This window comes from Melopsittacus undulatus, chromosome 5, assembly GCF_012275295.1.
Source record: "Melopsittacus undulatus isolate bMelUnd1 chromosome 5, bMelUnd1.mat.Z, whole genome shotgun sequence".
Taxonomy (NCBI): Eukaryota; Metazoa; Chordata; class Aves; order Psittaciformes; family Psittaculidae; genus Melopsittacus; species Melopsittacus undulatus.
In genome coordinates this window covers 62,830,405-62,856,806 of record NC_047531.1, presented here as the reverse complement: position 1 = coordinate 62,856,806, position 26,402 = coordinate 62,830,405, and the positions used below count along the sequence as shown (strand labels likewise).

The 26,402-nt window shown below is 41.9% G+C and overlaps 1 protein-coding gene across 1 annotated transcript in view; it reads right to left on the bottom strand.

Annotated features, from left to right (window-relative positions):
• Positions 1–26,402, bottom strand: part of ANTXR2 (ANTXR cell adhesion molecule 2) — a 103,982-nt gene that overhangs the window by 55,581 nt on the left and 21,999 nt on the right. Inside the window, exons 8-10 of the mRNA XM_031044736.2 lie at positions 20,354–20,414; positions 17,319–17,414; positions 13,091–13,160 (exon numbers count right to left, since the gene is read on the bottom strand). Coding sequence (XP_030900596.1) covers positions 13,091–13,160; positions 17,319–17,414; positions 20,354–20,414 — 227 coding nt within the window. The remainder of the gene's footprint in view (positions 1–13,090; positions 13,161–17,318; positions 17,415–20,353; positions 20,415–26,402) is intronic.

Sequence of the window (26,402 nt, the reverse complement as noted above, 5' to 3'; positions counted from 1 at the left end):
TGCTCCATCCCTGGCAGTGTTCAAGGCCAGGTTGGACAAAGCCTTGGGTGACATGGTTTAGTGTGAGGCGTCCCTGCCCATGGCAGGGCAGTTGGAACTGGATGATGTTAAGGTTCTTTCCAACCCAAACCATTCTATGATTCTATGATTACCATAAAGTCTGCTCAGGCTGGTTCTTGAAGGCCAGTTCTTGAGATGGTCGCTAAAATTGGGAGCGTACCCATATTTTCAGGAGGTGCCATGGAGCAAGCTCCTGTCCCCCTCTGGGCCTGACTCTGCTTCCAGTGCAGTCTACAGATCTGATACTCATTCACAGCAACACCTCTGCACACCATTCTGGCCATACCCAGAAAAGGGTACCGACACCACAAGTGTCTGAATGAGAAGCAGGCCCACTGCTCATTGGATCCAACAGGTTTCCAGTCCTTGGTGCCACCTGCCACCTCACCGCTGTGGAGCTTTGCATTCTGCAGACCTTTAGCTGTCAGGCTGTCTGACAAATATCCCAAGCAACAGGCTCACTGAGCAAGCACATGAGCTATCAGAGCATATACAGAACAACCAGTTTCCCTATCAGCTTCCATGCTGATACACTGCTGCAGGGATGAGCTACGTCCTAAGAGCTGATCATACTCGCTCAGTTCTAGAAGCCACAGAAGTGAACTCAGACAGATAATTACCTCATCCTCAAAAGGATGAAGCTGTCAACATACAAAATTACTCCTTTCCTGAAACTGTCATGTCTGTAGGGGATAAGAAACACGTTTTTTTCATTTCCTTAACATCCACCTGTTTGATGGGCTATGTGTGCTGCTAATTCATAGAAACACTACTCCTTCAAATTTGGAATTCCAAAAACTAGGTATCCTATTTCTTCCACTCACTCATTCACAAACATCCACAAGAAAGACATCTACATAAATACATCTATCATTTACTACTAACTGTCTATATGTGTTAGGCTTTTAGCTCCGCACTCTTGCATAAACCTTAAATATTTTGAAAATAACATCCAGCAGTGATTCTATTTTTGGGGCACCTTCATTTCCCACTGGTGACTGTATTTCACAAGTGCTGGGTTCCATCAGAAAGGCTCAAATCAGCCAACAGCTGAACCAGCCCATGTCACAGCTCATGCTTGGAAATCTTGGGGGCCCTTTCTTCTATAGACTGGAGGAAAACCATTTGAAGGCTTATGAGACTGCAGTCATTTTTCATTTCAGGCTCATGAGGGAAGGAGCAACACAGGTTTTGGTCAGCCAGTCGTAAGACCGTACCTTCAGTCTTCCTGGTGGAGTGGATCAGAAATGCTTCAGAAATGTCTCCACAGGCACTAGCTGCCCATGTGAGGCCCATGTTTGAACCCTTGCTGGGCTCTGTTTCATAGAACCTGGTGACATAAAAAGCACAACTATACACAGAACAGCAGACTGTCCCTAAGGTATAACAGACATTCTGACACAACCCTATTTCGCAAGGGAGGGTTAGAGTGATACTAATTTCATATCGGCACAGAACAAAACCAAATGGCAAGCTCTTGCAAGCTGCAAGAACAGAGTATTTCCTCAAGTCAACCCCAGATAAAACCCACAAATAATCTGGAAATGTAAATATTTATGTTGCTGTAGCAACCCAGGAAGACACCCTTCAGTGCACAGCTAACACCTCACCTCTGCTGCCTGACATGGGTCACGGTGTGGTGTTCCCATGATCTGCACACAAGAAGGGGAAGCAGACCCAGAGGTTCTGATACCCAAGGCCGGTTCAGGCCTTCTTACAGTTACACTCCAGAACACAAGGAATCGACCAACTTCTCTGTGTCTGACCTGAAAAACATAACTGTGGGAACAAGCCTCCAAGGAAAGGCAAGGGCAGCCCTCCACGCTGTTCCTCCAGAACACAGCAATACCCACATCCAACAGCTCTTTAAGGCTTTTAGCCAGGATGCTCATTCCTACCTTCTGATCACTGCTAACACAGTGCTTGAGTAAAGGGGAATCAAAGAGATGGCAGACAGAGCTAACAAGCATTTATAATTAACACGCTGTGCAGCTACTCACACACTCTCTTGCTTTTTTATGTACCACAGGTCTAATGTGCAATTTTCCAGTGGTTTGTACTTTTAAAGCTATTTCATTATCATAGCAAAAAATGTGGGTTTTATTTATAGTTAACAGCCCTTGCTCAATGCGGAAGGGATTTTCCTAAATGCTGTCTGTGAAATATCATTCCTTGGATGGGAATCAATCCTGGAAAACTCAGTCTGACAAAAAAAAACTTTTAAAAGATGTTCTTATTTATGACCAAAGTTAACTACAAAAGTCTTGCAACTTTAAACTACATCAGCCACCGCCCACTAGCCATTCTAATAAATAGTTTACCAAAAAATGTAACTTGAGAAGACCAAACAATTGCAATTCTTCCCTTCCTTTATGCCCACTGCTGCTGTATTGTTACAGAAGAAAACTATGGCCCAAGGCCATATGTAACTCCAGCTCTGGTCTAAAGAATTTCATGTCCTGTGAAATACAGCTGACATTTCAATCCACAGTAGCCTATTAGCAAAGTATTCATTTGCTCCTTACTTTATGAGTACCCAATGAAAGGCTGTCATTTTATGAGCCATTAAAAAAGATGAAAAAATTAAATAAAATTGTGAAAGGCATTTGCTGGAAGTAATAAATAATTTACCTTCCATTTTCACGCGCTGAAAATTAAACTGGCAACTGCTCAAAAAGTTACTAAAATTCTGGTGACAAAGGTATTTCAGAATTGAGTGTCAGCACTAAAATAGCTAAAACACTGTATGCAGTAGTAAGGAAGAAAATACAGCTATATATTTAAAAGGATGCTTTCCCTTAAAAAACTATATCCATAAATGAATATACAGGTATACTGCACAGTTAATATTGGAAAGCCAGAAGTAAGCGTATGTGTTCTAAATGTATCTATACATAAAGAATGCACCTGTGTGCTTGCATACATCTACATGTCAACAGAAACACACTGGAAAAGCAGGAATGGGTGGGAAAGGGGGTTGGCAGAACTAACAATCTAAGTGTAATTATTTGCATACCTACCACTACACCCCTGTGTAACTTACTATCCCCTACACAACAGCCTGGCAGTACAAAGGGGTGCCATCATGATCATGCTTTGTTCTGATGGTTACTAGAAGGCCAGGGAAACTGGAACATGTTGCGACTGACAATATCATGTTCAGGTTTTTAAGGAAGAAATATTCACCCTTGTTCACAGCAGGAGCAAATACAGCTGGACATGTTGTTCAGTGCAAGTATTTTGTGGTTTAGAGATCGAAGCTAAAACGGAGTTGCCAAACAATACCCAGCTCACCTCTGGAGGTAGACTGAGGCAGGCTCTGCCATTCCATCCCTCATTCCCTGAATGAAGGCTGAAAAACAGGGGTAGTAGCACACCAGGGATACAACTCATGCTCAGGTACAGGGTAGGAGAGATAGCTGCAGGACTCTGATGTTATCTCAGTGGGGTCTGCTTTAGTCTCACTGTATGGACACAGGGGTTACATTTGACCAGCCTAAGTTTGAAATTGTTGGCCATTATTTGCTGGGGATACAGCTAACCTTATACAATCACAGAATCACAGAATGGTTTGGGTTGGAAAGAACCTTCAGATCATTCAGTTCCAACCCCCTGCCACAGGCAGGGACACCTCACATTAGACCAGGTCATACAAGACTCTGTCCAACCTGGCCTTGAACATTGCCAAGGATGGAGCATTCACCACTTCTTTGGGCAACCTGTGTCAGTGCCTCACCACCTTCACCTTTAATTTCTTCCTTATATCTAACCTGAACTTTCCCTGTTTAAATCTGTTACCCATTGTCCTGTCACTACAGTACAGAATCTTTACCCACAAGTTCTCACCACCAAAGCACAGAGTATCCTTTCCCCTGTTTTCAGTTAACAAACACTCCAGGACCACAAATGTGACTCTCTGCATCTAGGAATACGTCTATGGAGCAGGAGGAGGCCACACAAAGCCATGCAGGATTGCAATTTCAAGTCCATGCTTCTGGGTTTGTTGCTTTTCCTATATCAAAAGCCCCAGCTGCATAAAGAACACAATGAGTTTCCCTGGAGCAGGTTTACAAACTTGCCTGACAAATATGCAGTATGGTTCTATTGTGCCAAGGGTCACACAGGAACCAGTTTATTTGAGATGATGGGAATTGTACTGGGGACAGTTGTTAATGTGCAGTTACACTAAATGGTCAGAGATTTGGGGGCTTTGGTAAAGAGTAAGTACAAACTCCTCCCTGTCTTCTTCTTGGTGTAGCTTAGCAATGACATAAATGCAAAGTATAGTTTTCTCAGGATCCCCTCTTGTTACCTCAGAACTATCTAGCTTTCTCAGCAGAGTATTCAACACACTGCCTATATTTGCTTTCCACAGCAAACAGACAGCAGTGCAGTGATACCTGAGTGCTTCAATGTGAAGAAGTGCCACTGAATCTGAAAGAACTGGGAGCCTGCAGTGCATTAGCTCAATCTCATAGAATCATGGGAACCTGCAGTAACAGGGTATGAAATGTCATCATTATATTAAATTAGTCTATTAATTCAGCTCCGGATACTATGTCCACTGCATAATATTAAGCACTTAGTTCTGCTCACGCACTCTTTCTTAATGCTCTGGGAACACTTTGTGCCCTATTGAGGAACATGAAGGACTGCATTAGAAATTACTACTGATCTTAACATCAGATCCATATGTCTAAGGAGCCAGTTAGCCTATACAATTCATTGAGGACGTTTCCATCTGTGAATAGTTCCCATTATAATCTAATTGTGTCAAACTAAATGTATTTCTAAAATATTTTCAGAAGTTAATATTTATAACAGACATTAAGCCTAATCCAGCCTGTGAAGAACATCCTCTATTTCTGTTTAGACTTCTTTTGCAGTAAAGCATTAAGTGTTTCTTAGCTTATCCACTTTGTATTTTTCTTTTCATGGGGTAAAAGAAATGCAGAGACAAAGGCTAAATTTAACTTCCAATTGCTACTGAGTTACTAACTACTACAGCATTCAAAGGTCTCAATGTAGCATAAGCACAGCAGTGATTCTGAGTTCTGGAATATGTGTATTGTAGGCAATGTGACTGCTGGGTGGAAATAGGTGTGTGAGAGGTAGTACAGTGCTGTGCTGGTCTGCTATGCCAACGCTAAACTCGTGAGATCTGAAAATTGGTGCTGGCTTACCTCTAAATATTAGCTCATTGCATGCTTAGTTTTTTAATGCTTGCACCATTAGAAAGAAGTACAACTGTGTCATCTTAACAATAAGTAAATGACACTTTTTGTGTGGGAATGTAAATCTGGTTATAATTCACGCCCAGCCCCCACTGGCACACATTTCCAAAGGCACTCGCATGCCTCTGAGAGAACTAATGATACTCTATCAGCTCACTTACTATTTAGTTATTTATTTCATATTTGCTTGAAGAATCGGGCCAATGTTTTCGAAAGCACATTTAACTATACCATATGCCTACTTAAATCATTCCTATCAAACAAGTTGTAGGATGATGCTCTGGTTCATTCTGTTCTGTTTTCCCTTCCTTCACAATGTGTTTATGTATATTTATCCAATTTGTTCTGTTCCTTGTGCCAAATTGCAGGTTTGAGATCTCAGCTATGCAGGGGCAGCTGTGCTATTGTTGATGCCTTACAAAACAAAGGTCACAGACTGAGGCCGTATCACTAGAGCTAACAGCAGCTGCATGTTAACCACTAAGGAATAGGCATGCAACAACCAGGGTTCATGGACCCTCAGAAATAGGAATAAATCTTACCTTGCCCTCTGGTAAGCGAGAACTCAAGTCTTAGTTTTAAGAACTGACATTTGTGCAAATCAGCTTATTACAAAATATCCTGCTGTTTAATTTAGTGACATAATCCCTTCCTCTGCCTGGGGAAGAGGGAAAAACCCTTTAAACAGCCCCATCCCAAAAAGACAAAATCTGAAGAAATCAAAATGACAGCACAGCTGGGAAGAATGCTCTCTGCTGCATGTAACTAATATTAGCTTTTCTCACTTCTGAAATGGGTAAGAACTGCCAGCTGTTCCAGCCAAAGAAGCTACTGACTACATAAAGAAGTAGGCTGTCCTGAGATGATTATTTCCTTCAGAAGAATGTTGTTTCCAAACTTAGCCCACCAGCTCCGAGTAATGACACAGCAGGGTGGCACTGCCACACATGCACTTAGCTAAGAAAGATCAATCTGCAAGGCTGGTGAATTCACAACTATTTGCCTCTTGGATGGCATGACACATACTATTACTGCTGCTGCTGCCTTTCAGACCAGAAACAGAAAGTCCAAAGTTCTTTAAAAGGGTGTTTCTTAAAGCTACATGTAGCTTATGAAATGGGAAAGACCAGGGAATACAATAGCTGGAGCAGACCAACAAGATGAGGCTCATGTCCACAGCTATGAGACCATGCAGCTGCCTTGGAGGCTGGCTGGCTAAGGCTACTTCACCTGTGTGCAGTTAATTATTTAAAGGAGAGCACTGGGGAAACATCAGCTCTGTCACTCACATACAGGCAGAACTTTCACTCATGGGAGGACCAGATGTGTTTATTCAGAACATGTACTAACTAGCTATTTAATGGGTTAGAATTATTATCCATTAGTTAATTGGGCAAACATACTAAGTATCAGTCACCTTACAAAGCATCACTTCTTTAACACTGCCTTTACTACTTTAGAGTCATTAACAACCACAGGAAAAGGGGGGGGGGGGAGGGGAATAGAGGTACCACAAAGAAACTGCAGGAAAAAAATAGGTAAGAAATCTGATTACTGTGCTAATGAAAACGGCAGTGCTCCGGGTAACCACCTTCACTCTGTGCTTCCTAATTCTACAAGTACACTAGCACATGGGAGGAAGCAGGAAGATTGTAAGAACCTACAGGGGTTGGCAAAACCAAGGGAATTAACAGTGGAAAAAGTTTTTTTCTTGAAGTTGAACTTGAAAAATGATGGCTTCATTGCTTCTGCATGTACTGTAATATCCCTGAATACATCCACGCTTGCATGGCCTTCTGCCTGCATCATGAACTTGCAAACACTGAGCAATGTAACATGCTCTTGTTTCCCAAGAGATGAAATGTAAAGGTGATTTTTAAGTTTCTGGCTCCCAGGTTCATGTCACAAAAAGCAGTGGATGGAGCAAAGGCATGATATGTTCTATCTTCAGGCTAGTGGGGACCAGGGAGGAATAGTTGAGGTCTTTGTTAGAAGCCTGCCTTGACAGCCATTTTGTAGAATACCTTTCAGCTGCTCTTGAATGAGAGCAGCTGTCTTGAAACCGAATGAGGTAATCCACAGGATAGAACCCACAATCCATCAATCTTCTTTCATGTGTTTATGATCTTCTTCTTAAGTCTGGTGCTGGTATTAATAAAAATGACATTCTGAAACTGGAAAGTGAGACTCATGCACCACTGTCACAGAAACATCTTTCACCCAAAGCACCTAGAACTAAACATGAGGTGTGTGCTTTCTCTTCATGCTGAGATTGTTTCCCAGGGAGGCAGAAACCTAGCACAGGAGTGCCAGTGACAGCTTAGGTGTGAATTACAGGGCTTTCAGCTTGCATAGCTGCTGTGAAGAAAGTTCAAAGCCCCTGAAGTAGTGAGCAGGAACTATTTGGTGCATCCTGTAAACTGCAGTTGAGTATGTTTTATAAAGACTCTCCTTGTGCTGTTTTAAGCTGGTTTTAAGTTACTTTGTCAGAACCCGTGAAACTGGGTTTACAAGTCTGCTTCTCCAACTGGCCAGAAGTACACACTCTTCCAGAAGACAGGACCTTGACTTTCCTTTAGCCCCTGTTGAGAGATGCTCTCAAAGTTATGTCTAACTTGAAGCTTGTGGCTAATTCCCATTGTCCTCAACCCTCAGCCCTGCATGTGACCCACAGCATAAAGCAGAGCCGTTAACTCGGCCCTAAAGCTGTACTTGGAATATTAGGATCATATTACCAAAACTTTGGCTAAAGAATGATAAAACTCTTGCCTGCATTCAGGCTATCACAGGCTACAAGAAAAGGTATAAAAGAGAAAAGAAGTGGAGCTTGTTTTAGCACTAGGTCAAACGAAAGTAGACAGAGGGCAAGTGATGTGAACAGTCAAATATCAACAGACAGACAGCATTACTGAACATTACAGGACTGACTTGTTGCTGGGGAAAAAAAAAACAACTGATTTTCTGCAAGGGAAACAGAACCTAAAAAAAGAAAAAAAATTAATTTGTGGAGAAGCTGAGAAACTTCTTAAAAGGAAGACATGCATGCAATAGGTGTTAAGCTAATTCCTGAAATAGGTTACTTAAAGCCTGGTGGTGCTACATAAATTGAGGAGGCAGTTACTTGTTTCTTCCCTCACCTTTTTATCCCAAAGGTCTAAGGGATAATAGCAATGCTGTAAATACAGGATCAAAAGAAAATAAATTATAAACCAGAAGCAACAACAGCAAAAAATTACTATGTAAAGACCTGAGAAGTGACAGTGCAGAAACCACAAAATACTGGTGGTGGTTCTGCATTCCCTCTGAGCCGCCATCCCATTCACAACCCAGTGCCAAACAAGCCAAGCAGCTGTTGTCAACAGAAGAACAAAGACTTTAATGACACAGGCTCCTCCTGTGAGAAATCTGGTTAATAGCCAAATAAAAACATGTCTCCAGGAAGCATTTGCAGCTTCGAAACATAAAGCTATGTGCTTAGTCCTAAAGATCCTTTCTCATTATACTTTCTTTCTAGGACAAAAATCCTTAGTTTTCTTACACTTGAAAGAGCCTGAGCTATAGATTCTCCAGTTATGTTCAGATTCTCATAGGACTTGCTCAGTAAGGTTGATTTTTCCTTCAATAAGTCCTTTTATGAATGTGGGATAGAAAGAGAATTTACAGTGACTATTAAACTTGTGCTATTGCCAGGAGCTCTTACTACTACCAATACATTTTAAAAAAGCCCAGTATGATTGCTGGCTAACAGGTTAAGACGTGTTGTTGCATGCTGTTTCAAGTGATCTGCATGCTGGAGCTTGAAGTCAACTACTTTGAAAACTGGAGGCAATTCAGAACTTGGGAATACAAGCATAGCCATCTTCCTTTCTACCACACAAAAAGTAATTCTTATTTAATCTTTGCTCTTTAAGTGCCAGCAGCTGTTCCAGCTGGACAGGATGTAAGAAGGAATATATGCAAGCTGAAGCCAATGTGATTTGAATAGAGGGCAAATCAGGCCATTAAATAGCAGTCATGCAGACTGTACCATCTCTACACACAATCTGCCTCCAAATTCAACTAACTGAGAGCTTAAGTTCGGGTTTTTCTTTTTTGGCTTTATTAGTCCTTAAGTTTACAAGTCCAAGGAGGAAGACACTGCCCAATTTTGTTCCAGGGCACCCCTTAGGTAGTCACGTGCCATTCACTGCAATGGGGTCAGAATATCACTCAGGTGAGAGATGGAAACCATGTGATACTTAAATGAGTGATGCCACTTGACCCAATGTTTGGCCTTCTGTTGGTCATTGGAAACACATCATCAACTTTCTGTACAGCTGATTGGATAGCTTAGTCAATGTGTCTCATGTGGAGAAGCTTGTATACCTTGTTGGATCGAGGCGGAAAGGCTCACTTTAGTTTGCAAGCTAATCCTAGAGCAAATGCTGTATGAATTCAAGTGGAGGTGGAAGGTGAAGGTGGATGGATGAAGGTGGAAGCTGGCCAGTAACACTGCAATTGCATTAAAAAATAAACCTCTCTAGTTCTCTGAACCATTTTAAGAACAACGTTAATTCTTTGCCTGTTGCATTTTTAACAATTCCCCACCTTGCTTAGACCTAACCTTTCTTGCTTTGTTTAAATGAGTATCTGTACAAGATCAAATTGTGTTTTTCTGGTAGGCACCAGCAAATCCAAAATTTTACTGTGATAATACAATGAGAAAGTAGTGATCAAACAAACTGAGGTAGGTAGTAGTAGACATCTAAATATCAACCACAAATATTTCAGTAGAATAGCACACTGCTGTGCTAGTTTAAACTTCCATTATTGTCATCCACTCATCAAATAAAAGACAATTTGTAAATGTTCAGTAAGGAAATGTATATTGTTCCGATAGTCTCTCCACTGAAGGCAGAGGGGGTTTTACCACTGGCTTGGAGGAACACGAGCCATCTGTTTGTGAAGTCAAGCATACAGAACTTTTTGGAAAGTGTACTCAAGCAACTTAAAGAGCAAAATGAAGAAAACAAAAGGGAAGCAGCACAAGAGCGTAGACTTCTAAAAATAGATGTGTTTCCTATACTGCTTTTCCAAAGAGACAAGGGCTTTGTTTTCTTTCCCAAATACACTAACTCAAGAAACATCAAAAGTAATGAAGAGGTCAAAGAAAACTGATTGAGTTCGATTCCCTTGTGCTGTGTCAGGACAGCAAATTCAAGCCTGAGATAAGAAGAGGAACTGATTTTCTCAAATACTCTTCAAGACTCTAAAAATGTGGCTTTCAAATGGTCAATGCAGTAGAATGTGAATCCTTACTACTAAACCAGCTTAGCTGCAACGTCCCACTTCCTCTCATGAAACATAAGAGTACATGAAGCAAAGCAATTCAATTTGTGTTTGTCTCCTCATGCTCCTTCTGCAGAGTGTACCTGGTACTTGTATTTATAAAGTATTTCAGTACTTTCTGACACTTTTTATAATGCATAGGTTGCTCATGTAAGACTCCCAAGTAATTCTCATCTGTAGCTTGATCAGGGGTCTTTTGAAGAGGGCTGGGTTTGTAAAAAGCCTACTTAATTTTGCACTTCAGAAGTGGCTCGATAAGAAGGTATCCAAAATGGCACCAGCAGCAGTTATGCTGTCACATAACCCGAGGATACCACATCCATCTGCTACATGGTACTGTGAAAAAGTAGGTTTTGAAAAAAGCGCTTGGTTAAATCTACAGCTGTCATTTTAGAAGCTCTGAACTAAACACAGCCAGCAGCTGAAAAATAAGTAGAAATACACAATGAACTATGTGCAGGAGACCAGGGGTTTACCAACCCAGCATCTTGGGCATTTTACCTATTCCACATGGGTTTCTGTTCTGTATGTGTAAACTGCAAACTGATCAGTCAACAAGTATCTCCAATTAGAAAAACAGAATGAAACCTGTTAAATGAGTCTTTACCCAGAAACCAAGCTGCAGCCTTAGAAGTCACAAAGCTAACAACTTTGGTTGTGTCGTTCTTAATTCCACTAAAAAGAGTACCAGAAAAAGAGCAGACTGGTTGTTGCTACATTAGTGACTAATATTAGCTCCACTACATGAGGTATTACTTGGAGTTATCCAGCAATAGTCTGAGCTGTGCCAATGGAAAATCAGGAGTTCAAGTAAGTACGTATATCTCATAGCTGTCAGTCTCCTGCACAGCAAAATGTTTATCTCTAGGCAAAAGCCAGAGCTACTTCAGTATCAGGTAACGGAAGTAGATCTCACATAGTAACTTCTGAACAGATGTGGATTTTTTTTTCCTGTGAACCTTTACAACTGGATGTGTATTGTTTATGCATCCTTCCTCACAAACACTGCTGAGAAGACACATGTTTGATCTACACTGCAGTTGCAATATGGTGAGTAGTCTATTTCAGCAATGCCTCACAGGCCAAACAAGCTCTTCACAGAGTAAGAAAAAAGCAGCATGTTCAAGTAACTTTCATTATATAAGTATTGCATCTGTATAAATATATAACTTCCATCGATACAAATATTCCATGTGTTTCATATTCATTTGGCAGGATAGGCTGTTTACCTACCCTCAAATTAAAAGCGTGTGGAAAACCATTTACAGTTTCAGGTCCTGGGGTGCTTAATACTGGAGGCCTAATTTGCTACTCTCAATTGCAAGGTAAGCCCACTGAGGAGAGGTTCTTAGCCTGGCTGATTTACATGGTTCTGATGACAAAATGAGTTCTGTTAGAGCTGCACATAGTACTGATGTGTTTCAGCTAAGTCAGCAGTTTGTTACAGCTCTCTTGTGTCCTTGCCAGACAACCACATACAGCTTAACTCAACCAAAAACAGTGCCACTGCACTGGTTAATACAAAGGCACACGGGTCTAACAAAGTCCTACTGCACATAAGACAAGATGGACATTTTGCATAGCTACGTAAAAGGCAACTTGAGTATCAGGAAAAATTTTACAGTGTGAAAAGCTCATGCCCTTCCTCTGCTCCCCATATACGTCTTCTCTGTGTGTGTTTTCTCTATGCTTCCTGCTGGAATAGTATTAAGCTCATCCCAAATAACTCTGAGAAGAGCTAGTTGCAAAACTAAGAGAAAGCCAACAGCCCAAAAGCCTTTGCTCTGCTACAGGGCCAGGATCTAACATGGAATTTTCTCATTAGCTTTTCTGATTTTACAAATTGGAATAATGAAGTTGAAGTGATTTAAAAGCCCAGGGCATATCTGAATTTAAAAAGAAGATGGAAGGATTAGTTCTCAATGGGCCAGAAGTAATGTGCAGCCATGGCCAGTGACACTTAGAATAAGGCTAGAGCTCCAGTTTAGAAACAGTGCTGTTACAACACTATGTCAGCGCCTCATGTTCTCATTACAGGTTGAGCAGTGGTACACAGCTTGACACCTAATTTTAACAATAGCTTGTGTCAGTGATAATGTAATCTATTTAACAATGAGCCTAAAGATTATCCAGAAGAGAGTATATTCTTCTCTGTTAAAACAGCTAATCTGCATAAAATTTATGACAAGCCAGACCTTTTCAGTGTTTAATAAACTGGCTGAATATTCATTTTTAAGACACTGTCCAAATCAGTTTGGTCACAGATGACTATTTAAAGCCCACTCCAAAGCTGGTAAATACACCAGGGAAATAACACAAGAATCAGAAAAAAACAAATGCCAACAACAAACCACCTCCCATATACCAAACAAAAGGCTGCATTCAGCCAAAATCCCTCACAATTAACATCAGCCATAATGCTTCTAATTCTAGCAAAAGAGAGGGTAACATTTGATTCAAGTACTTACTGGCCACTTTTGTACAAGATTGGTGCAGGGCAGAGCAAAAAATCAGATTCCACGGTTTTTGGTCTTTCATCTGAAAAAAAAATAAAAAGAAAATCCACCAACAATCACATGAGCTTAATACATTGTGCTGCTTCAATGAGAAGCTGATGTGTGCATATGCTGTAAAGTTTCTTTCCTTCTCAGTACTGGTTTGGAAATGGCTGGAGCTTGCAAGCAAGCAGGGCCAAGTCAGGGAATAAAGCTGCTGCTTTTCAGTAGCTGATCCTTGAAAACAGAAACCCAGAGTTGGCTTTAGATGTGTGAACCCATGTTACACTGCTGACTTGATTTTACTCAACACAGCTCACGCTCTTCCTAGAGCCCATTTCCTAGAATCACCAGGGTTTTTTGAAGAGGCTTCCTAATATTTGGAGGATGCCGGTTTGCTTCCAACTAGCTCCAACCCTGCACACTATATTCAAGGACTGCTTTATTGTGATCAGAATGTCTATTTTGCCAGTGTTCTTCATAATTTGAGTCTGTAGCTGTTTGCAGAACCTCTTAAACTAGACAGCATTTAGTAGTGGAACCCTGTGCCCAGCAGAGCACACCCTTTCTGCAGTTGTGAAGAGGAGAGGTGGGTGCTCTTTACCTCATGCATTTGGTAGGCTGGGAAAAAAACTGCTCCTGTGTGCAGAACCATCCTCCCAAACTTTCCCATGGCAGGACAGTGAATTTCTGTACTAGAGCTGCCCCTGCAAGCATGGACTATTTCCTGATTAAGGGATAAGAGCAGATAAATATGGAGATGACTGTCCTGCATTTATGGAATGGGCAGATAGACAAGGAGTGCAGGGGCAGCTGAAGGAGGAGCTGTTAGCATAAATGAGCTTTTCTTACGTGCTATATTCTGCACTGACTGCTTGGCCTAGATTTGGGGCTAGTTGTGAGGTGGGGAAGAGGGATTAGCACATTGCCATATGTTTTTGTCTTAATGGTATGTTTCATAGATTATTTTTCTATCCCACAGCTACATTTGGCAGGTTTCCTTTCCAGCATTTGGTAATGGTTCCTTATAAATGCAAAAAGAGAAACATGCCAAATGCATCTTTCAAAACCAGAAGAACTGACAAAATAAGGATTTGCTCTGAGGCTGGCCTCATTGCTATCAGTCAGGGGAACTCTGACATGGAAGTACATTCTCATGCAATACCCTCTGTTATGCCTTCATATAGTGAGGGTTCTTCTGAGAGACTGCCAGCATTTTGTAGAGAAGAATGCAATGACACATGAACAATTTTCCTTTTCTTGAGACCATCTCCTTCCTCCTGCTACTGCTCAAATGGCCCTTCTTACCTTTTAGTCCATCCATCCCAGCTCCACTGGTCTCTTCTAGCCTTGCTCTGAGCCCAACACAAAGCTGTACAGAACAAGCTTACCTATAAGGGGAAGGATCACACTTCCCTATTTCCTTCCTCTGCTACTCCCTAAACATTTGCCGTTGTCCACTGCCGACAATGAGAATCTGGGTGGGTAGTAGCAGGTCTCTGGCAAGATCCCATACAACAGATTGTGTTTTCATGCTGCAGCATGCACACAAATACATCAGTGTGCTACTCTCCTCCCTCCGTGTGCTCTAGAGCACCCTTTCCTGAAGCCGAGGGGGAGGAAAAAAAGGCAGCACTGAGATCTGGTTGGAAAATCTCACTTCAGATGCTAGCAAGTACTTGGGGCTTCATCCTGTCCAATAATAGTTATTTCTGTGATGGCAAAACAGATGTACATGTGCAGTACAATTATAAAAGACTTAAAAGTCAGAGAATTGGAGAAATACAAGTGAGAAAACGTTTTAAAAGGTCATTTAAAGACAGTGACATGCCTCAGACATTCTTCAGTGACACTCATCTAAGCTGGTAAAAGGCTGCCTAGGTAGCCTGTTCCACGCCTGAGAAATGTTCACAGTGAGAACCATTCTCCTAATACTTCACAACAGATCTATGGCAGAATGCAAAGCATGCTGCCTCTTCTTTTCAGTGGATTGGGACAGTCCAACTTACTATTTTCAGCCCTGCAGCAGCCCATATTTCGCAATTACTTTGGCCATTCTTCCTTTCCTGCAGGTGTAACCAAGTGAACTTCCCTGTCTTACAGTCTGTGCTCAGGATTTCAGCCCATCCTTGACAGCTTCCTCCGGACACTGTCCACAATGAGTCCCTTGCTTGTAGCACAGAGCACATAAAAATCCCAGTTCCTAGGGTACATCCTTGGTGGCACAGCACAGCCCTGAAGTCAGACAGCACTTCAACCTACCAATCTTTAAGTACTGAAAGCCTATTCAGTATATGCTGCTAGCACTATTATTAAATAATGGTAATACCTGTAGTTTGGCAATAACACCCACCAGCAGGACAGAGGAAGTTTACACTTGTGATGCTTACAGAATATGGCAAAATCCCTCCTTGTGTTCTACAGGTCCTTATCTCCAGCAGTACTTTAAAGCACCCCACCAGAAGATCCTGAATGGTACAGATGCCACTACAAATATAACTTTGTTGATGCAAGCCTCAAAGCACCCATGTAAAGAACGTATGTGCTATTGCTTTTATTTCCCAAATAGACAGACTGGGGTGTAGATAAGTGACTGCTCATGGTAACCAACAAGTCAGGAGCAAAGCAGGAATAGAACTGAGGAGTTCTGAGGACTTGTAAAACAGCCACTTCAGTTGAAATCTCAGTCTGAATTATCTTCAGGTCAGATATCTGATGTCTCAGCTATTTAACCTAGATAGTGTGAGATGACTTCTATTCATCTGGAACTGAGTAAGACTGTTTCCCCACTTCTCCAAGTAAGCAAGGTCCAGAGTGATGAAAAATATACCACTGCAGCACTCATTTTGCCCCACTGCAAACTGCAGCTCTTTTTGAAGCTAATTTATGCAGCAAGTTAAAGTAAGCAAACTATAGTTTAACATAGGAAATGAAGGTGACAATTACATCTAAAGGGAAATTGAAGCAAGCCGAATTTCTTTACACAGGTTGCCTTTATCCATAATTACTGTTCTTCTTCAAAATTATTTTAGATGTTTAACAGGCAAGACAGATTGGCAGCCTGTTCAAATATATATGATATCCAGAGTGAGGAAGAAAATGTACTGGAAACACATGTGCTACCAGGGAGGAATTTAAGACAGACTAATATAAAAATCAGACAGCAGGGAGGGAAAAAATTAGTTGGATTTTTTCTTTCTAGTCCAGTTTGCTTCTAAAAGGTACTACTTAGAGCAAGAAATAGAATGTACTTATACTAGCCATTCAATTCAGTTCCTTAGTATAAAAAAATGGCAGAGGTTTCTATTAATGGCTTTTCGTTCACCATCACCTACCTTGTGCCAGTTCAGGGAACAGAGCAGTACAAGGACACTAACCCAAATTCCAGCATGACTTTTTATCTGCCCTGGGGTGAGTTAATGCACTGAGCAAGACAAGACGAAGTCCACAGTCTTTTGATGAAAGTTACATTCCCTATGAGCATACTTACTTAACCAGAGATCAAGATGAAGATAGTCTGCACGCTACTTCTCAATTACTTTTGAGGTTTTCTACCTTCTACAACACTCCACTCAGTAGAATTTCCCAGTGACATAGGGACAAAATAGTACCAACTATTCTGACTTGGCCTTATTCAGTGCTGCTGCAGGAGCTCCAGGAAGAGGACTAACTCCATGTCACAGAGGGGCATTCATGACCTGCCAAGCCCCTGAACCAAACAGCACAATGGCTATACTTCTAGTACACCAGAGAGAGCAGGCAGAGATGCTCCAGGTCAACAAGGCAGCTGAACGTAACAAAAGAGTGCCTTTTGGAATCATGATGAGAGCCTGCATCTTGGCTTGGGTCTTCTTACAAGAAGGGGCACTCAGTTGATACACTCTGTGGTCATGTTTTTCCATCAGCAAGTATCTGCTTACTTGAACATCAGAAGCTATTTATCACCATGTTAATTCACATGGTCAGCTGGGCTGCCAAACACCAGGCACAGTTTACAGCTTATGGCCAGCAGTAGCAAATTCAAGCCACTAGGCAAAATGTGAAATAACTTTCACCCTTTTACTAATCCTCAGAGTCTTTCCTGTTTTCCTCCACTTTGATATTTTTCTCTTTGGATTTTAATTAAATGAGGTAATGAGAAGCAAAATAAATCACATACTGGGAAATAACAAGGCAGATAATATCTGACATGAATACTTACAAATTGTAGTTCCGTTCACTTGATAGGTACAACTAATGCCATCAGTTTTGCCTCCAAGGGTTAAGCCACTTCCTCTAAGAACAACCTGAAATTCCTCTGGAGAGAAAAGCAAAAACCCCAAATCACTAATTTAGTGCACTGCAGTAAGTTAGGCAAGAATTTCAATACAGCTTACAATAAATGAAGCACAACACAGCAATGCTTAAAACTTATTTGGGCCTCTTTTCTTTAAGTGGCCCCTGGTACTGCATTCATCAGTTAGGTCACTATAGGAAAAATTCAGATTTGTTCCCAGATCTTAATCACTTAGGGAGCCCTACTGAAATGGAGGTTAATTCTGACTGTCAACAGGATCTGGGGCTCAGTTACACAGTAAGAAACAATCTTTCAGTGATAAATGAGAAATCTAGGTCTCATAATCAGAAGACTCCCCAGACCTGGCTCAGGCTGACTTCAAGTGCCAGGTGAAGAAAACACTTCTCCTTAGTGCTATTTCTCTGGAGGCTGTGGAAGGGCCATGCTATTTGTGAGTTGTGCAGAGGAGGAGTGAAAATGGTTTGTTTATCAAGGCCATCAGTTTCATTGAAACAATCCATGTTGTTACAGAAACATTAAAATAAGGAGGTTTTGCAACTCCCTGATTTGGATTGGTCTCAAACTATCTGTGGATTGTAAAACCCAGAAGGCAGACCAGCCCTTAAAATTTTGTGCAACTCTTCTACTTAATAAATTTATTTTGCCTCGCTGCACAAAAATGCAGTTAAATTCTTTACTGCTTAAACTCCACAGACTTACCGATCAGGTTACTAGAAATATTGTCATGTGTTTATATGAACGTATATGTTAACAGGATTCTCAAACTTAAAACCATGATAGTATGCAAGTGTCACAGATAAGTTCCATAGCTCTGAATATGAGGGCATGACTAAGGGTAGAAAGCCAGATAAATGCCTCTCAATTTAGAATCATAGAATACTGTCGTGGTTTAAACCAAGTCCCCCAACTCCCTGAGAGTTAGGAAGGAGAATCCAAAGAATGTAGCCCCCACGGATTGAGATAAGAACGGTTTAATAGCTAAGGCATAACACAGAATCACCACTGCCATTACCACTACAAATAATAATGATACAGCCAATAACAAGTGAAGAGAATACAACACCCCACCAGCCACTGACCCATAACTCACTCCACCCTGCCCGGCCGAGCACCGCGTGCTCCCTCCTCCATTTTCCTCCAGAGCTCCACCCTTCCAGCTCTCTTTCCCAGCTGCATCCTGGGCATCACGTGCTATGGTATGGAATACCTCATTGGCTAGCCTGGATCAGGTGTCCTGTCTCTCCTTCCTCCCGGCCTCCCCTCCTCCACCTGGCTGGAAAAAACCTTGAACAAAAACACCCTCAAAACATGCTCAAACCATGACAAATACTTAGGGCTGGAAAGGACCTTGAGATCCAACCCCCCTGCCATAGGCAGGGACACCTCACACTAAACCATGTCACTCAAGGGTTCATCCAACATGGTCTTGAACACCACCAGGGATGGAGCATTCACTACCTCCCTGGGCAACCCATTCCAGTACCTCACCACCCTCACAGTAAAGAATTTCTTCCTTAGATCCAGTCTAAACCTCTGCTGTTTAAGTTTCAGCCCGTTACCCCTTGTCCTGTCACTACAGCCCCTAATAAATAGTCTCTGTCCAGCATCCTTATAGGCCTCCTTCAGATACTGGCTCCACACAGCCTTCTCTTCTCCAGGCTGAACAGCCCCAACTTTCTCAGCCTGTCTTCATATGGGAGGTGCTCCAGTCCCCTGATCATCCTCGTGGCCCTCCTCTGGACTTGTTCCAACAGTTCCATGTCCTTTTTATGCTGAGGACATCAGAACTGCACACAATACTGCAAGTGAGGTCTCACAAGAGCAGAGTAGAGGAGCAGGATCACCTCCTTCTACCTGCTGGTCACGCTCCTTTTGATTCAACCCAGGATATGGCTGGTTCCTGGGCTGTGAGCACACACTGAAGCTGGCTCATGTTCAGTCTCTCATCAACCAACACCCCCAAGTCCTTCTCTGCAGGGCTGCTCTGAAACTCTTCTCTGCCCAACCCGTAGCTGTGCCTGAGATTGCTCCAACCCAGGTGTAGGACCTTGCACTTGGCATGGTTAAACTTCATGAGGTTGGCATCAGCCCACCTCACAAGTGTGTCAAGGTCCCTCTGGATGGCATTCCTTCCCTCCAGTGTATCAACCAAACCACACAGCTTGATGTCATCAGAAAACTTGCTGAGAGCACTCTCAATCCCACTGTCCATGTCAGTGACAAAGATGTTGAACCATGCCGGTCCAGCCAGTTTATCCACAGAGTGGTCCGTCCATCAGATTGATGTCTCTCCAATTTAGAGACAAGGATGTCATGTGGGACAGTGTTGAACGCTTTGCACAAATCCAGGTAGATGACGTCAACTGCTCCACCCCTGTCCATCAGTTCTGTAGCCCCATCATAGGAAGCCACCAAATTGGTCAGACAGGATTTCCCCCTAGTAAAGCCATGCTGGCTGTCACCAGTCACCTTGTTGATTTTCATGTGCCTTAGCATGCCTTCCAGGAGAATCTGCTCCAAGATTTTGCCAGGCACAGAGGTGAGACTGACTGGTCTGTAGTTCCCTGGGTCATCCATTTTCCCCTTCTTGAAAATGGGGGTTATATTTCCCTTTTTCCAGTCATTGGAACTTCACCTATCTGCCATGATTTTTCAAATATGATGGACTTCATTCGCCAGCTCCTTAAGGACCCACAAATGGATTTCATTAGGTCCCATGGACAAATCTTCCATATGTATTACCGAAACTATGAGAGAAGGCCCTGGAAGACTCCTCTTCTGAGGAGAAAAATTACGCAACAGGGAAGGATCTGTTCTTTCTTTAATTCCTTGAGGATTTTTTAAATGCAGATGTTTTATTCTAGAGACCTGTAAGGAAGACCTGTAAGGAAATCCATGCCATAATAATCAAATATTATTTTAACATTATAGGAACTCACCTCCTACGCAGACACTGGATGGCTCCAAATATAAAATCTCAGTGCATGACTGCTTCAAAACCTATCGTAAAGAAAGAAAAAAGTCACAGATAGGTCTGCATGCTATTTCAGTGAGAAATATGATTTCACCAAACACTTGTTCCTAGAAGAACGATGTGCACAGCCACAGGTTTGATAAGCCGAAGTCTCATTTTGTAGGGCATTGCCTTGACCATGCAGAACTTCTGTGGACATGAACAGGCAAGTCTCCTAGGAGTTCAGAAGATTTGGATTAGCTTGTTAAATCTAAGGCAGTCTTGAAAACAATGATGTCTGATATTTGTGTTTAAATTTCTGTCCAGATCCCTAACCTAATTTTCCAGGAACCCCAATCCTAAACTTCAAGCCAAAAATTAGTCACAAGGAGCCTGATCCAAAAGTTAATCCAGTCAAAAGCAGTCTTCCAATGATCTGCAGGTCAAGCCAAGTGCACATTATTCCAAGTACTGGCATCATGCCCTCTGTAAAGCAGAGCAAGAATGCACAGTGCTCTTGACATGCTGCTCTCCGTAGGACAGAGGTTTTTTCACTGCCATACCAGCCTGCTTTGATTCTCCAGTCAGTCAAGGAACATGATTCCAAAAGGCTGGGATAAAATACTCTTAAAGGTGACTTGGAAATGCAAAGGATGGCATGCAAGAGAAAGGAGGAACTAGCACCTTTGACAGATTTGTACTTCTGGAGGTCTCAGATGCTACCCTTAGTTTCAGCCAAGTCACATTTTACTGTTTACAAACACAGAGCGATCACATTATCCATGGTCAAGAGGAGGCATGAATATCAACCAGGTGCTGCAGACCACTTCAGTTTCCATTCAAAGCTTGTCTGACTACAACTGCTGCTGGATTCTGATGGTGAGATCACTTTCTCTTCCCACTGCCAGGATCTCAGTCCCACAGCAGGGCTTATCTCTTACTTATTACTGTTGTCCAGGAGGAAGATGTGACACCTATGACAGAAATGTTAATTCCCCTCCCTAAGCAGGTAATGGGATTCCTGCTAACTAAGGGGGAATGAGTCTCTTTAAGTATGTAGAATTATACACATAATCCACAACTTCCTTCTACCTTTCCATGGTAATGTGTGATTTTATTTTTTTTCCCCAATGGTTTTACGTTATTCTCTCAGAAAACTTTTGTGATGTCTGTATATAGCTTTCCCTGTAATAAGTCATATGGTCTTAGGAGACATTCATATATACTACTGCATGGAATCGATTCAGGGCCTTGTAATCAGGTACATAGTAGAAAGTCCTGTTTCCATTCCCCCTCTACTTCCATTTGCCAGAATTGTGACTGCTCATGAGCTGGCTGAACGTCAGTAAATGCAACTCTGTCTTACCCTTAACTCCTCATTCCCTGCATTAAGTACATCTCTCTTGTTTACTTTGCCTATTCATCACTGCTAGTGATTTCTGTTGCCCCACAGCAATCTAGGCCTGCTAGAAATCTAGGCCCAGTAGAAACAAGAATATATTTGTCATTATGCTGACAAAAAACATGCCAAGCTCCAAGGAAAAGAATAGCCTGCCTCATTTAACACTCCTCATATCACCTGTTTCCCCACAAACTGTTGTGCACAAATCATCTTTTTCAGCCCTTAAAACCCCATTTATAAACATTAAGGAGTATTTTAAAAGAGAGCCCTTGCAGGCACACACTTTTGGATGAGACACAGCAAGAGAGAACTTTGGAACGAATGTAGCTCCAAGTTGGCCAGTTTATATTAGCTGAGGTTCTCATCACAATTCCTAAAAAGGACTTAGCTTTGTGATTCTTAGCTCAGTGTGGAGAGAGGCAGTGTTACGCAGTTTGGGGCAGGGGTTGCAAGGGGGAGAAGGACTATTATGTGCAAAATAAAATACTGATTTACTGATTATTTTTTTCTGATTTTGAAATCAGAGCATTGGTGCAAAGGGTCAAATCCCGTTAACTGTACCACATGCCACCACTCTGAATGATTTGGCTCACAACAATATGGTAACTTGTTATTTAGCTCTCACAATGCCAAACGTGAAAATATTTTCCAAGCAATCACCACTCGTGGCAGAGGAGAACATACTTTCACATCTTGAAATGATGTATAGAAACTTGGGAGTCTTTCTTCTTTTCCTGCTCTGGCTCTCACTTTTTTCTATCTATCTGTTTTAATCTTTTTTTTTCCTCACTGTTCCCATGAAAGCTGTTTCTTCCAAGCTAGCACACTGCATTCCAATAAAAAGCTATTCTCTTTCTTTTAGGAAAAGAAAGCATCTTAGCCATTTTGCCTCATGACCCATCTTCATTATTCAATAAGCCCTCATCTCTAGATCAGGACTGTTCCTGTTTCATCACTTCTAGTACCACACTGAAATCATCTTTTACTAACAGCTCATGAGGGATTTTCCAAGGTTCATGTTAGTTATCCAACTTCTCCTTTTCAAGATGCTGGTGTTTCACCACACAGTTAAATGGTTAAGCCCTGGGCTCATACACAGTATGTATGCAGAGCTGAAATCTAGTACCCTTGCCACTTCTGCAGTCCAAGAGGGGGGATCTGATCCATCCCAACAGTAACAGCTTTTAAGGGAGCTCCAGTTGTGTGTTACACAAGCACATCTATCAATGGCAACATAGAAACCAAAACATGCATACAACTTCACCTCCCCCCTCCACACCAGCCCCTCCCACTCCTTTTAAAATCTCTGAATTATTTTGCTGTGGAAACCTGGGCTGAAGAGTCAGCAAGATCAAAATCACCTCTATGAAAAATTGTATGACATCCTTTCATTCCCAGTTCAGGATAATCAAATGCAAATTCATTATTTAGAAACCTGCTGCCTACAATGCAAGTAGGTATGATCACTATATAAGGCTATACTTGGATAGCCTAGTTAAACACGTCTGCTGACATAAAATAAATTTAAATAAGACTATAAATTGCCTTAGTGTCCTGGGTTAAGCAGTAGCAGTCATTTTTCTCCTTCTTAGTAGCTGGTGCAGAGCTGTGGTTTTGACTTTAATCTGAGAACAATGCTGATAACACAACAGTGTTTTAGTTGTTGCTAAGTAATGCTTACCCTGATCCAGGACTTTTCAGTCTCATGCTCTGCTAGGGAGGAGGGGCACAAGAAGCCACGAGGAAGCAGAGACAGGACACCTGACCCAAACTAACCAAAGCGGTATTCCATACCACAGCATGTCATGCCCAGTATAGAAACTGGGGGTAGTTACCCAGAAGGCCCAGAAACTGGGGGGAGTTACCCAGAAGGCCCAAATCACCGCTCAAGTCGGGCTGGATATCAGTCAGCAGGTGGTGAGCGGTTGTATTCTCTTCCCTTGTTATTTCCCTTATCGTTATTATTACTGGTGGTAGCAGCAGTGATTTGTGTTATACCTTAGTTACTGGACTGGTCTTATCTCAACACGTGGGAGTTACATTCTTTCATTTCTCCTTCCCATTCCTCCAGGAGTTGGGGGAGGAAGAAGGTGGGGGAATCAGCGAGCAGCTGCGTGGTTCTGAGTTACCAGCTGGGCTTTAACCATGACAAGGATCTACTGAGTAGCTCCTCAAAGTGTGAGACTGAACTGTGCTGTGCAGAACACCAGTTCTACACATAGAGGCTACTCAAAGTGGAGAGGGTCACATCATAGAATCAACTAGGTTGGAAAAGACCTTTAAGACAAAGTCCAACTATAATGAACACAGCTGTGAGCTTGTCAGTTTAACACTTGTTAGGAAACATGTTTGGAGGTTGGAACTAGGTGATCTTAAGGTCCTTTCCAACCCAAACCATTCTGTGATTCTATGTGTGGCTGCTAGAAAGAGAAGGAAAGAGATTTCTGCTCCTCAAGGTTGTCTCTTGTACTCAAAAAAAAAGAGACATGAAATTCAGGTCCCAAACTTCCTCTTGTTTAACAGCAAACAACAAAACAACAGACTGCTGAGGAAACCCTTTTCTGTAGCTCCTCCATATACAGTATTTGTTACTTCACTGCCATATTGCAGTAGCACCAGCCGAGCAGCTAAGATTAAAAACGTTGTCATGCTGTTTTCTACAGTTATTACAACAGCTACCTCAGTAACAAGCGTACGAAGGCAGCTTATGTTCTTATGAACACCCCGCTCAGCACAGCTCCTGAGGACTGCTGGAAAACAGAGAAGCCTCTAAGGCTTTTGGTGAAATCACATCTTACAGCTATTAAATGAATGGATACTGTACAATTTCCATAGCACTTCTCAGTAATGCAAGTTATTCACTCAGGACTACTTCTGAAAACAGAAACCAGAATAAAAGCATCTGAGACATGAGCACTCAAAAGCAAATTCTCCCTTGCTGTAGACTCACTGACTTGAGCTGCAGTGCCCGACTACCCTTCCTAAACATGTGGTTTAGCATTTTTGTAATTAATAAAACATTTAATTCAATTAGAGACGTTTTACAGAAATGCTCTTGGTTTCTGACTTCTATGTGTCTGAACTGAAAAACAGAATCATGTTTTGTCAGATTTAAGCTTCAGAAACAATACACCTACACAAATAATTACATTAGCATAGAAAAGGCAGATGTCCCTGCAATAAACAGCAAAAAGGCAGCCAAATCACAAGATGATACAAGGCACACTAGTGCTTACAGGCTTTGCAAGCTCCACCTCTGTTTATAAATTTTGCCTTGTCATAAATGTTGCCCCTGCTTTATGCAAACATTTCTTCCCATCGAAAACATGCCTTCTGCATCTTCCAGTACCTCTTAAAATTGTCACACACTGGGCCCAGCTCAGCATGGACTCACTTTTCACCTTGGCTACTGCCTCTTAAAGGTTCTTGGAACTCAAACAGTAAAGCAGCACTGCAGCTTTGTAAGTATTTTGACTACCATGCACTCAGAACATACTGTGGAACAGAGCTGTACCATGAGGTATAGCATTACATGCAGGCTGAAACAACTTTCCCTTCCAGCAATTTAATGAATTTCATGTTCCAAGAAACGGTGAGAACAATGCAGCAGCAACAAGCCATGGAGCAACCCAACTGTACATCAACAATTAACAAAATACGCTAAGTGTCAAGTTATTTCCCAGCACCATTTGGTTTTGCTTAGCCCCAGTATGCAGTTAGGAAGGTTTTGGCAGCAGTCAGCACTATAAATCATAACTCACGTGGCATGTGTTCCTCCCTGGAACTGCACACTGAGGTCAGGATTTGGGACAGGTCATCAGCACAGCTGAATTAACTACTGAACCCCTATCACTATTTTTAAGTCTACTGTTGTGACAATAGAAAACGTTATCTGGATGTAAGGTGTTTGATTCCCAGTAAAAACACCAGCATAACAGTGAACTGCTGCCAAACCCACATCAGGCCAGCTTGGCTCTTTACAGAGGAAGGCGTGTGGTTCTGTGAACAGAAGTGCATGTATTGTAAGAAAATAAATGCCTCTAACTTGCTACTTCCAGAACCTTTCCTTTCTCTTTTAAAGAGAAAGAAAATGTTCACCTTTAAAACAAAATACTTGCTATACCCACATATGGCAAGACATGTGCAAATAATGCTGGCAGCGCAATATAATCACTTCACTTTTTGCACAGTCTGTGTGCAAAACTACATTCACAGCAGTAGTAGCTCCTGCTCAGTGCACCGGGGCTTGTGCCTGGAGCATGGCCTACTGATACATTGCCAGCCATTCATGTGTACACTCACTGCAAAATGTGTGTTTCTCAATTCAGAAAGATGGCAAAACAGCACAAAAAAACCCACCCTTAGATGGTAGTCTAACAGTAAATTCTGGGGGGTTTCCGTCCCATTTTCTTTCTTCTCTTCCTTCCAAATGTGGGGTTTATCCTTTTCTCTAGGGATGCTCTAAACACAACATCTAGTGAGCAAATTACAACCATGAGGAAAGCAGATAAGAACTACGGTAAACCACAACATAATTAAAATTGTTCATATTGCGACATGTGAAGAGAATGTGGTTCTCCTCATGTACTGTGCCAAGGACCTCTCAGTTAACCATGAAACCTGCATCACAAAA